Source organism: Phyllopteryx taeniolatus, chromosome 8 (assembly GCF_024500385.1).
Source record: "Phyllopteryx taeniolatus isolate TA_2022b chromosome 8, UOR_Ptae_1.2, whole genome shotgun sequence".
In the NCBI taxonomy this organism is placed as follows: Eukaryota; Metazoa; Chordata; class Actinopteri; order Syngnathiformes; family Syngnathidae; genus Phyllopteryx; species Phyllopteryx taeniolatus.
In genome coordinates, this window is record NC_084509.1 from 15,776,645 (window position 1) to 15,789,004 (window position 12,360).

Below are 12,360 nucleotides of genomic sequence, written 5' to 3' on the forward strand. Positions count from 1 at the left end.
GTTACAAAAAACAATTCTGCTGCACTTAAGGTTCCTAAGAGCATAGTGGCCTCCATAATACTTAAATGGAAGACGTTTGGGACGACCAGAACCCTTCCTAGAGCTGGCCGTCCGCCCAAACTGAGTAATCGGGGGAGAAGAGCCTTGGTGAGAGAGGTAAAGAAGAACCCAAATATCACTGTGGCTGAGCTCCAGAGATGCAGTCAGGAGATGGGAGAAGATTCTCGAAAGTCAACCATCACTGCAGCCCTCCACCAGTCAGGGCAGAGTGGCCCGAAGGAAGCCTCTCCTCAGTGCAAGACACATGAAAGCCCACACTGGAGTTTGCTAAAAAAACACCTGAAGGACTCCAAGATGGTGAGAAATAAGATTCTCTGGTCTGATGAGACCAAGATAGAAGTTGTTGGCCTTAATTCTAAGTGGCATGTGTGGAGAAAACAAGGCACTGCTCATCACCTGTCCAATACAGTCCCAAAAGTGAAGCATGGTGGTGGCAGCATCATGCTGTGGGGGTGTTTTTCAGCTGCAGGGACAGGGAGACTGGTTGCAATCGAAGAAAAGATGAATACGGCCAAGTACAGGGAATTCCTGGATGAAAACCTTCTCCAGAGTGCTCAGTACCTCAGACTCGGCCGAAGGTTCATCTTCAAAAAGACAATGACCCTAAGCACACAGCTAAAATACCGAAACAGTGGCTTCAGAACAACTCCGTGATTGTTTTTGAGACCCAGAAAGAGCCCTGACTTAAACCCAATTGAGCATCTCTGGAAAGACCTGAAAATGGCTGCTCGCCAACTTTCACCATCCAACCTGACAGAACTGGAGAAGATCTGCAAGGAGGAATGGCAGAAGATCTCCAAATCCAGGGGTGAAAAACATCATTCCCAAAAAGACTCATGGCTGTATTAGCTCAAAAGGGTGCTTCTCCTAAATACTGATCAAAGGGTCTCAATACTTATGGCTGTGTGATATTATAGTTTTTCTTTTTTGATAAATCTGCAAATATTTCAACAATTCTGTTTTTTTTTCTGTAAATATGAATACATTAATGAGGAAAAAATGAACTTAAATGATTTTAGCAAATGGCTGAAATATAAAAAAAAGAGTGAAAAATTTAAGGGGGTCTGAATACAAAGTACATATCAGTTTTAGTGTGCAGGGAGAAAAAGTAACAAAAAATTGTCAGAAAAATAATTATACACGCCTAAAAACAAACCTATGAAAACTTTCAGTCTGACCTGATAGTAGTACATGAGTAAAATGAAATGATCTTTGAAACATATCAGCTGCATCTTGTACCTCTTAATATGATTTAAGAGAAACCACCACACACAAGAAAAAAACAACCAGATACGGATGGCGTGACTGATAAGGAGTCCACCATTTGCCGTGCACTCACGGGTGCATGCATACCGGGAAAACCCTTGCGCTGACCTGTTGGTTTGGGCCTCAGGAGCTTTGCTAAAACTATGGTGGAAAATCCACCTTCAGAAAATAAAAAAAAATTCCCATCCCTCGTTTGCTATCAACTGCGCACGAGACTAACAAACAGAAGCAGAGAAAAGGGACTTCAGGCAGCTGAGGATTAAAAAAAAATGACACAGTATAACCAACATTTCTGCTTTTTTATTTTTAATTGATAGGACGTAACAAAAAAACAAAACTTCAAACTAATAACATAGTTTTAGAGTCACACTCGATTACGAATAAGTCCTGCTACTAATTTAGTGACCGTGGCTAACGTCGGTATGTTTACACTGCACGTTCACGTTAATGAGGGGCGGCCAGTTAGACTGGACAGAAATTGAACCTATGTTGTCTGCATCTCCATAAAAGGCAGGTGGATGTACCATTAAAGCATCCAGGGGCAGTCTTAACATGAAGCAAACACAGGTAATTGCCTGATTAAATTCATTATTGGTTGTGATGCAATATCTAAATTCACACATTGCCATTTTATATTTTTGTTTGGCTGACATTCATGCTTTACTTAAAAACATAAACCAGAAATTACTCACCAGTCACTCAGTACCCGTCTTGTTTCACTATATACTTACTCAAGTAATTATTTTGAGGACAACTTTTTGAGTTATATTATTCTAAAGTAACAGTACAATTATTGTACTAATCTGCCCACCTCTGATTGTTGGCCAATAAATTAAATGCAGATTACAATTTTGATTTTGTCTACATGACATTCATGTTTTGATTTAAAAATAATAATAAAAATAAAATAATAGATCAATAGTTACTCAACACTCAGTAGTTGTTTCACTAAGGACTACTTTGTATTTTCACTTCAGTCATATTAACCTAAAGTAACAATACTCTTACTTGATTAAAGCATCACAACACCGCCTGGACTGAAAAGTACCTACTTAAGTACACTTTACACCGCTGCCTAATTGTTCCCTCTGCAACGGTTGCACGCTGCTGCTGGCGGAAAAGGAAGATGGTAGTTCGCTAGGGCGAACACACCCCCACACATCACACGGCCCGTCAGGCGGGAGGCTCGTCGTTGTTGTTGTAGCCGGCCCTGCATGCGCACTGTCTGTCACACGACGAAGCCCGAGTCTCACATATACTCCCTCAGTGCGATGGGGGGAGGGGGGAAAATGAATCCGGATTTGTTACGGGGTGCATGTGGCTCCGTATTAAACGTCACCGTAAAGCGTTTACAAGCAGCGCATCGTGTCAGTCTGAGCGAGGAGAATGGGTTCACCTCCCATTTTTCCAACGCATCAGCAGTAGCATGACGGCTAGCGTGGCGTAGTATGCTAAATGAGTTAGCCTAGCCACATACACCAGTACACAAATGGCTTAACTATTAAGCTCAGCCAGCTTTCGAATGATATGTTAAGACAGGCATAAACACAAGGGCAATTTCCGAAATAACACTCGAGACGTGGTAACAAAAGTGTACTACGGGCACTTAGCATGCGAGCTAACCCACCAGCTAGGTTAGCAGAATGCTCGCAGCAAGATGCACATCTCAAGGAAAATCACCAGCTTCTAAATTCACCCAGTTTGTTCACTGGAAATATACCCGTAGATAGTGTTAAAGACTGAAATGAAACGAAATATGGCCGTGGAGGGAGGCTAACTTCGACCACATTTGTGTACTCTCGCCCCCTTCAACTTGACATATCTTGTTTTCAAACCCACCGCACGATACCTTGAAGGGTGGCGAGCCTTCACAACGTTCTTATAACACACATAATTTGTTTTCAGCTCTTTTATTTCTTTCGCCGAAAGAGACAGTAGGACAACTTTTACTGTTATTGTACGAGACGTCCAAGTCTAGTTGAAAGCTTCCAATTGAGCTAATGTCAAGTAGCTAACTAGTAAAGCATTTCTAGTAGCTTAGTGATACGAGGCGTGTTTGTTACAATGCGTGAATAACGTGTTTATAACGCTTATATGTCTTTGGTTGAATAAGATATCATAAACACATCATCTACAAGAAGAGGGGAGTGTTTTGGGTTAGCGTGCTAGTACTCGTCCAGCCAAAAGAGTATGACGATGTAGCCTCTCCTCTCACTTCTACTACAAACTAACTTTGTTCCCAGCAGAACCTGACACGAGCACACGTCTCGGTTCGGTGCCGTGTGGGTTCCGGACTAAAGTTTGTGCTCATAAAAGTGTAGCAAAGTTAACGGAGCATCACGGCGTTGACCAAGTTTTGCTCAGTTAGGAACAGGAGAGCCCAATAGATGGTCCACGTTTGGACCGTTAGCTGCACAACAACGAACGCCTCTCGCGGTACCGGAGCTCCCCAACCGCGTTACTCTCTCACGCTCTCCCCGTCCGTCCGCCCGGTGCTTACCTCCGCGCTGCTCGAATCACTCGATTCCCCCAAAACATCCCGAAATTTCTGCAGGTTGCTCCCGATGACCGAAGAGACCTGTAGTGCAGCATCAAACCCGGGTCCGAAGCCAGCTGCGTGCGGGTGGGCTCCCGGGACGTTCCGCAGCGAGGCGGTGACCCTTATCCGGCCCGCTCTCCTCCCGGTGCCGGAGTTGCTGCTCCCTCCGGGCCGAGCGGGGAAGCGCCACCGACAGCTGTGCGCCATTTTACACTCTGTGCGTGCTTGTGTGCCCTGCGATCACAGATACGTCGGTGGGCGGAACCCTGAGCAAGCACTCCACATAAACAAGCTCCGACACGGCCTCCACTCTCACTGGCCGACGAGTCGTTATGCAGGTTGCGGGGCGGACTCCACACGGCCCGGACAATGCATTTTGTTTGCGGGCGCTATTGGAGCTCAGCGCGGTCGAGTCCTAATCAGATTCAGGGGCTTTGCCCGGGAAATAAGCGGCGCACTTGAATGACAAAAAGAAGAAGCGGCCAGACCGTTACAGTGGAATAGAAGCACCTTACAAAATCAGGCCACTTTTATTAGAAATAGACCGCTATGTTTTTGTCCCCCCGGTTATTAGTAGTCAAGGAGGTAGATAACTGTTATTTGGAGACGATATTCATTTGCTGTTAAAGCGAAAATATTGGTTTAAAAAAATTAATAATGCAAACTTCAACACTTTTTCAATGTCTTTAAACATATGTTTATTAAACAGCTTTTCAGATTTGCCATATGTTAAAGTTTTTTTCTTTTATCTTAGACACTAGACATCTCTTAAAATTCTAACCTAAAAAAAAATGCACTGAGCTCCCAGGCTCAGCAGCATGTCTTAGAAAGTTAAACAACAACTAAAACAAATAGCTCGCTAAAGTTTTCTACAGTAAATTAAATTCTTCAAAATTTCATCCATCCATCCATTTTCCGTACCGCTTATCCTCACTAGGGTTGCGGGCGTGCTGGAGCCTATCCCAGCTGACTACGGGCGAGAGACGGGGTACACCCTGAACCGGTCGCCAGCCAGTCGCAGGGCACATATAAACAAACAACCATTCGCACTCACGTTCACACCTACGGGCAATTTTAGTCTTCAATTAACCTACCATGCAGTGGTAAGGGAGAGTGTGGCTTGACAACATGGGATGGTGGTGTGTAAGATGACTGGTGGTGAGGAGGACGATTAAGGAGACAAAGGCAGAGCAGAGAGAAGCTGGTGGAAGCTGAGAAACGAAGAGTGTTGTGAGGCTTTTCGAGAAGAGGTGAGAGAGGCTATTGGTGGACAGGAGGAGCTTCCGGAAGACTGGACCACAACAGCCAAGGTGATCAGAGACCGACGGGAGTGTACTTGGTGTATCTTCTGGTAGGAAAGGGGAGAAGGAAAGTTTGTGGTGGAACCTCAAAGTACAGGAAATCATACAAGGAAATAGGTTAACTAAGAAGAAGTGGGAGGACTGAGGAGAGGAGAAAGGACTACATGGAGATGCGACGTAGGGCAAAGATAGAGGTGGCAAAGGCCAAACGAGGCATATGATCAAATGTATGCCACGCTGGACACTAAAGAAGGAGAAAAAGATCTATGCAGGTTGCCAGACAGAGGGATAGAGATGGGAAGGCTGTGCAGCAGGTTAGGGTGATTAAGGATGGAGATGGAAATGTGTTGACTGGTTACAGTAGTGTGCTGGATATTTGGAAAGAATACATTGAGGAGTTTATGAATGAGGAAAATGAGAGAGAAGAGAAATGATTAGTAAGGGGGGAGTTAGAAAGGCACTACAGAGGATGAAAAATGGAAAGGCAGTTGGTCCTGATGACATACCTGTGGAGGTATGGGAGCATCTGGGAGAGGTGGTTGTGGAGTTTTTGACCAGCTTGTTCAACAGAATTGTAACGGGTGAGAAGATGCCTGAGAAATTGAGGAAAAGTGTGCTAGTGGCCATTTTTAATAACAAGGGTCGTGTGCAGAACTGTGGGAACCACAGAGGATAAATGTTGATGACCCACACAATAAAGTTAGTTGAAAGAGTAGTGGAGGCTAGACTCAGAACAGAAGTGAGTATTTGTGAGCAACAGGTCGTCGTTAGCAACAGTATGGTTTTATGACTAGAAAGTGTACCACAGATGCATTATTTCCCTTGAGGGTGTTGATGGAGAAGTACAGAGAAGGTCAGAAGAAGCTACATTGTGTCTTTGTGGATCTAGAGAAAGCCTATGACAGAGTACCCAGAGAGGAACTGTGGAATAGGATAGGAATGAAGATTAGCCGAAGTAAAACAGAATATATGTGCATAAATGAGAGGGGTGGAGGGGGAAGAGTGAAGCTATAGGGAGAAGAGATACCGAAGGTGGAGGACTTTAAATTCTTGGGGTTAATAGTTCAGAGCAATGGTGAGTATGGTAAGGAAGTGAAGAAACGGGTCCAAGCAGGTTGGAACGGGTGGAGGAAGGTGTCAGGTGTGTTATGTGACAGAAGAGTCTTTGCTCAGATGAAGGGCAAAGTTGAAAAGATAGTGGTGAGGCCAGCCATGATGTACGGATTAGAGACAGTGGGACTGAAGAGACAACAGGAAGCAGAGCTGGAGGTGGCGAAATGAAGTTGTTGAGGTTCTCTCTAGGAGTGAGCAGGTTGCATGGGATAAGAAATGAGCTCATCAGAGGGACAGCCAAGGTTAGATGTTTTTGAGACAAAGTTAGAGAGAGCAGACTTCGATATACTTAATAGGGGCTTTCCCACCTCAGGACCTTTTACAGGAACTTCCCTAGCTACCCTGGTAGCTTGAGTTGAAGGTTGCCCCTGGGTTATTTTGTTCCTCCTGGCGGGTAGGGGTCTTCCGAGAGCTACCAGGAACTCTTTGTGTGGGTGGGCTGTGCTGACGAATGCTGATTGGTTGACAGACCTCTGTAGGAGTTTACTTTTTCATTCGCAGAACCGCCATTATGCGGTGTTACACAAGGCTAAGAAATAGGAGGATTAAAATACATTGAAAAGCAAAACTTCCAAAGATCGATCTTTATGTTTTCCCACTGGACAAACTTTGCTCGCTGAGCTTATGTCGCTGGGCCGAAGCCGGCCGCGGTGGCGGACTCGGTGGCAAAGTCTGCCGCTGCCACCCCGGCGGCAAGGTCCACCGCTCGGTCCTGCTAAGGAGCGGAGGTCCAAGCGAGTGTGTGCGTCTTCCTTAGTTGGCATGCAAATCAGTCGCCTTTCGGCGAAATTCGCCGTTTTGAACTCAAAATAGGCCATTTACATGAATCGTATGGATCCGATGAGTTTTTCCTGGATGGGGTGGGTCGCCGTCACTGACGTCATAGGCTGGTTCGTACTCCTTTCCATTCCACACATCCACCATCCACACACAGATGTAATTTCTGAATATTACTCCGAGGCGGACGAATATGCGAGCGCATTGGCCAGAGGGGCCTGCCTTGGACAAGTCACAGGAGTTGACGAGACCAGGAAAAACACTTCCACCGCTTCTGCTGTTCAGAAGCAACAGTACTTTTATTCCATTACATTGATCTAAATGTCGCTGGCTACTTTTATTGATCAGTTATTGCTTATTTATCAACTATTTTGTGCGCAAGACTACGACTTCAGTATCGGGCCATGTTTGCACCAATCCAGTTTAAGCGCTAGTGACATTTAAGTCTGGTTCACCACTCAAACGACACAAGAAAGTCACATGACTTCACACAACGTCTTCTGTTGGCTTCCCGGGCATACATATTAACACTAGATAAGCCAACCCAGCTGATTGTCGTGCCTACGTGGCGACCATGTTGGGAAGGTCGTCGTTAGCATGAAGGCAAGGGCGAGCTACTCTTGTTTACATTTAGACGAACAAAAACAACAGCTTTCATGTATTGTAGTATTTGTCTGGCACTGTATGCCCAAACGTGGATATTTCAGATCATTTATAACTTTAGAAAAAAACGTGCAGTAAATTGCATGTGTTGTTGTACACACGTCAGAATGTGCACGCTCACATTTTATTTTGTAATGTTTTTTTTATTGATGTTCATGCTGTGGTTAAAAAAAACTCAAGTTACTATTTACTGAGTACTTGAGTAATTATTTCACTGTGTACTTTTTACTCAAGTAATTTTTTGGAGGAGTCCTTTTTACTTGAGTCACATTATTGTTAAGTAACTGTACTCTTACTTGAGTACAATATTTGGCTACTCTACCTGCCTCTGGAGCTGAAATCCTCGATTGTGACTCTTACATTTAAGCAACATGCTTTATCATCAGATCAGCCCGTGTCGTATTTGTTGCACTGGTCTTTTGTATTTTGGCGTTGAGTTGCTGCGGGTCGTGGCCCTGGTTGTGCTCCCAGCGGAACCGCAAAGCACACGTAACCTTGGCGACAAGAGTTGAGGCACTAGTACATTTCGTATTAATTAGGAAACGTGCCTACAATTATTTAATTAGTTTACAGATGTTAATATTAAATGTATTAAGCGATGGACCGATGTTTGGGGTTATGTCACAACACAGAATTAATTAACTTCAAATTAAGAAATGGCCAATAAAAAAATTTTCCTGGAGGATGCATTTGGTATTAGCCTTTGAAGTTGGGAGGAGTGAAAAACGAAGTGAAACAGACAATGATTTTAGTCAATCCCCCCAGAACCCCCGACAATGTTTTGTTTTGGTCACGTGTGAATGTGAGTGGGAATGCTTGTTTGTCTATATGTGCCCTGTGATTGACTAGTGACAAGTCCAAGTGTACTATATATGCCTCATGCCCCAAGTCAGCTGGGATTAACGCTATACAAACCGCAATTCCAATGAAGCCGGGACGTTGTGTAGACCGTGAATTAAAACAAAATACAATGATTTGAAAATCCCTTTCAACCTATATTCAATACAATGCAAAGACAGGATATTTAATGATACATTTTGTTTTGTTTTCTTTGGAAAATATTCACTCAATTTGAATTTGATGCCTGCAACACATTCCAAAAAAGCTTGGTTGGGGATGTTTACCAATGGATTACATCACCTTTCCTTTTAAGAACACTAAGTAAACGTTTGGGAACTGAGGACACGAACTGTTGAAGCTTTGTAGGTGGAGTTCTTTCCCATTCTTGCTTGATTTGCAACTTCGGTAGCACAACAGACTGGGGTCTCCGTTGTGCAACACACATTTTCAAAGGGAGACAGGCCTGGACTGCTGGCAGGCCAGTCCAGTACCTGCACTCTGTTACTACAATGCCATGCTGTTGTAACATGCAGAATATGGCTTGTCCTGCTGAAATAAGCAGGGACGTCACTGAAAAAGATATTGCTTGGATGGCAGCATATGTTGCTCTAAAATCTGTATGTAGCTTTCAGCACTAATAGTGCCTTCACAGATGCGGAAGTTACCAATGCCCTGGGCACGAACACACCCCCATACGATCACAGATGCTGGCTTTTGAACTTTGCGCTGATAACAATCCAGATCGTCCTTTTCCCCCTTGGCATGGATGACACGACGTCCATGATTTCCCCCCAAAATTTGAAATGTGTACTTGTCAGACCACGCAACAATTTTCCACTTTGCTTCAGTCTATCGCTGATGAATCCTGGCCCAGAGAAGCCGGCAGTGCTTCTGTGTGTTGTTGATATTTGGCTGTCGCTTTGCATGGTAGTTTTAACTTGCATTCATAGATGTGGTGACTGTGTTATCCGACAATGGTTTTCTTAAGTGTTCCTGTGGCCAGCACCCCCTCCAAGTACTCCAAAAAGGGTGGGTATGCTGAACTACTGTTTGGTGCATAGGCACAAACAACAGTCAGGACCCGTCCCCTCACCCGAAGGCGGAGGGAGCACTAACCTCACTGTCCATCGGGGTGAACCCCAATGTACAGGCGCTGACCCGAGGGGGGGGCAATCAGTATACCCACACCTGCTTGGCGTCTCTCACCGTGGACAACTCCAGAGTGGAAGAGAGTCCAACCCCTCTCAAGAGGACAGGTACCAGAGCCGAAGCTGTGCGTGGAGGCGAGCCCGACTATGTCTAGTGAGAACTTCTCGACCTCAGACACCAGCTCAGGCTCCTTCCCTGCCAGAGAAGTGACATTCCAATGACAGCGAGACCTGGGAGGAACGTACCCCCACCCCGAATAGAACTTGAGTGGTGTTCTGTTATTGGACTTCTGTGCTCATGACGGATTGTCCATAATGAACACCATGTGCAAGCATAAGGGTGTCCATATCATCATATCCACATCAACTCCGTCCTCAAAAAGGCCCAGCAGAGGATGTACTTCCTGCGGCTTCTGAGAAAGCACGGCCTGCCACCGGAGCTGCTGAGACAGTTCTACACAGCGGTCATCGAATCAGTCCTGTGTTCTTCAATCACAGTCTGGTTTGGTGCTGCTACAAAAAAGGACAAACTCCGACTGCAACGGACAATCAAAACTGCTGAAAGGATTGTCGGTACCCCCCTACCCACCATTGAGGACTTGCACGCTGCCAGAACTAAGACAAGGGCGTGCAAAATCCTCTCTGACCCTCCGCACCCCGGTCACCAGCTCCTTCCCTCAGGTAGGCGCTACCGATCAATGCATACTAGAACTAGTAGACATTCCAACAGCTTCTTCCCTCTTGCGATCAACTTCTTAAACACCTAACCAATAATTCCATTACAACAAGCTGGCAATTTTTTTTTTGACTTGAGTTCGTTGTCACATTTCTGTGGGGCCAATTATGTATTACTCGTGCACTCACTGTAGTTGTCTCGCCATGCTGCACTATTTGCACACTGTTTGAGGAGTATCTGTAACATTTGCACAACCAACATTGTCCCAGATTATCGCACTACTCACTTTAAACCGCATACACTCCTTGAAGTCTCAGCGCCCCTTGCACAATGGTCTTTGCACCGGTCTATTGCAATATTAGTCATTCGAACTGCTCTAAGTGCTAGAGGACTCTGCATCTTTTTGCACAATTGTTTTATGTCAATGTCTTTGTCTCCAAAGTGTTCTGTAAATTGACTGTCTGTTGTACTAGAGCGGCTCCAACTGCCGGAGACAAATTCCTTGTGTGTTTTGGACATACTTGGCAAATAAAGATGATTCGGATTCTGATATGTGCACTTGGCACCAGGACACGCTAGGTTGCAGTTCAATGATCAACTTTGTGGTCGTGTCATCACACTTGCAGGTGCATGTCTTGGACACTCGAGTGAAGAGAGGGGCGGAGCTGTCAACTGATCACCACCTGATGGTGAGTTGGCGCCGATGGTGGGGGAAGATGCTGGTCCGACCTGGCAGGTTCAAACGTATTGTGAGGGTCTGCTGGGAACGCCTGTCAGAATCCCCTGTCAGAAAGCGTTTCAACTCCCACCTCCGGGAGAACTTCACCCACGTCCCGGGGGATGTAGGGGAGATTGAGTCAGAGTGGACAATGTTCCGCGCCTCAAAATTGAGCACACTACTCAGTCTTAACTAGTTTGCACCCAATGACGAACAGCATGACGCCTGTGAAGGCCTATATCCATTGCTGAGGCGGCCGAACGGAGCTGTGGCCGTAAGATAGTCGGTGCGTGTCTTGGTGGCAATCCCCGAACCCGTTGGTGGACACACACGTTGAGGGATGCCGTCAAGCTGAAGGAGTCCTATCGGGCCTTTTTGTCCTTTGGGATCCCTGAGGCCGCTGATGGTTACTGGCTGGCCAAGCGGAAAGCAGCTTTGGTGGTTACTGAGGTAAAATCTCAGGCATGGGAGTAGTTCAGTGAGGCCGGACGGCTTCGAGGAAATTCTGGTCCACCATCCGGCGTCTCAGGAAGGGGGAGCACTGCACCATAAACACTGTGTATAGTGATGATGGGGCGCTGCTGACCTCGACTCGGGACGTTTGCGAGTCGGTGGGGAGAATACTTCGAAGACCTCCTCACTCCCATCAACGCGCCTTCCCATGAGGAAGCAGAGTCTGGGGTCTCTGAGGCGGGCTTGTCCTATCTCTGGGGTTGAGGTCACAGAGGTGGTTAAAAAGTTCCTCGGTGGCAAGGCCCCGGGGGTGGATGAGATTCGCCCATACTTCCTAAAGGCGCTGGATGTTGTGGGGCTGTCCTGGTTGACACGCCTCTGAAACATTGCGTGGACATCGTGGACAGTGCCTCTGGATTGGCAGACTGGAGTGGTGGTCCCCCTTTTTAAGGAGGAGGACCGGAGGGTAGTCTTCCAACTAAGATAAGATGGTAAGGTTTATTCAGGGGCGCTGGAGAGGAGGGTCCGTGGTGAAGTCGAATCTCTGATTCAGGAGGATCATTATGGTTTTCGTCCTGGCTGTGGAACAGTGGACCAGCTCTACACCCTCTGCAGAGTCCTCAAGGATGCATGGGAGTTCACCCAACCATCTAGTTTTGTGGACTTGGAGAAGAAAATATTAAGTAGAGTGAGCATTTTTAAAAAGTTATTTAGGCACTCCTAAATGAGCAAAATATGGCCAGAATCTAATTTTACGCAACAAAGTTACATAAAATCCAACATAACTCCAAAATGTAGAACACAAA

The 12,360-nt window shown here is 45.8% G+C and overlaps 1 protein-coding gene across 2 annotated transcripts in view; it reads right to left on the reverse strand.

Moving 5' to 3' along the window:
- kmt2a (lysine (K)-specific methyltransferase 2A) overlaps window positions 1-4,122 on the reverse strand; it is a 74,793-nt gene extending 70,671 nt beyond the window's left edge. For both annotated transcript variants that reach the window (XM_061783386.1, XM_061783385.1), the window contains exon 1: window positions 3,827-4,122. In XM_061783386.1, coding sequence (XP_061639370.1) covers window positions 3,827-4,072 — 246 coding nt within the window. In that variant the 5' untranslated portion in view covers window positions 4,073-4,122. The remainder of the gene's footprint in view (window positions 1-3,826) is intronic.
- Window positions 4,123-12,360: the final 8,238 nt, after the last annotated feature.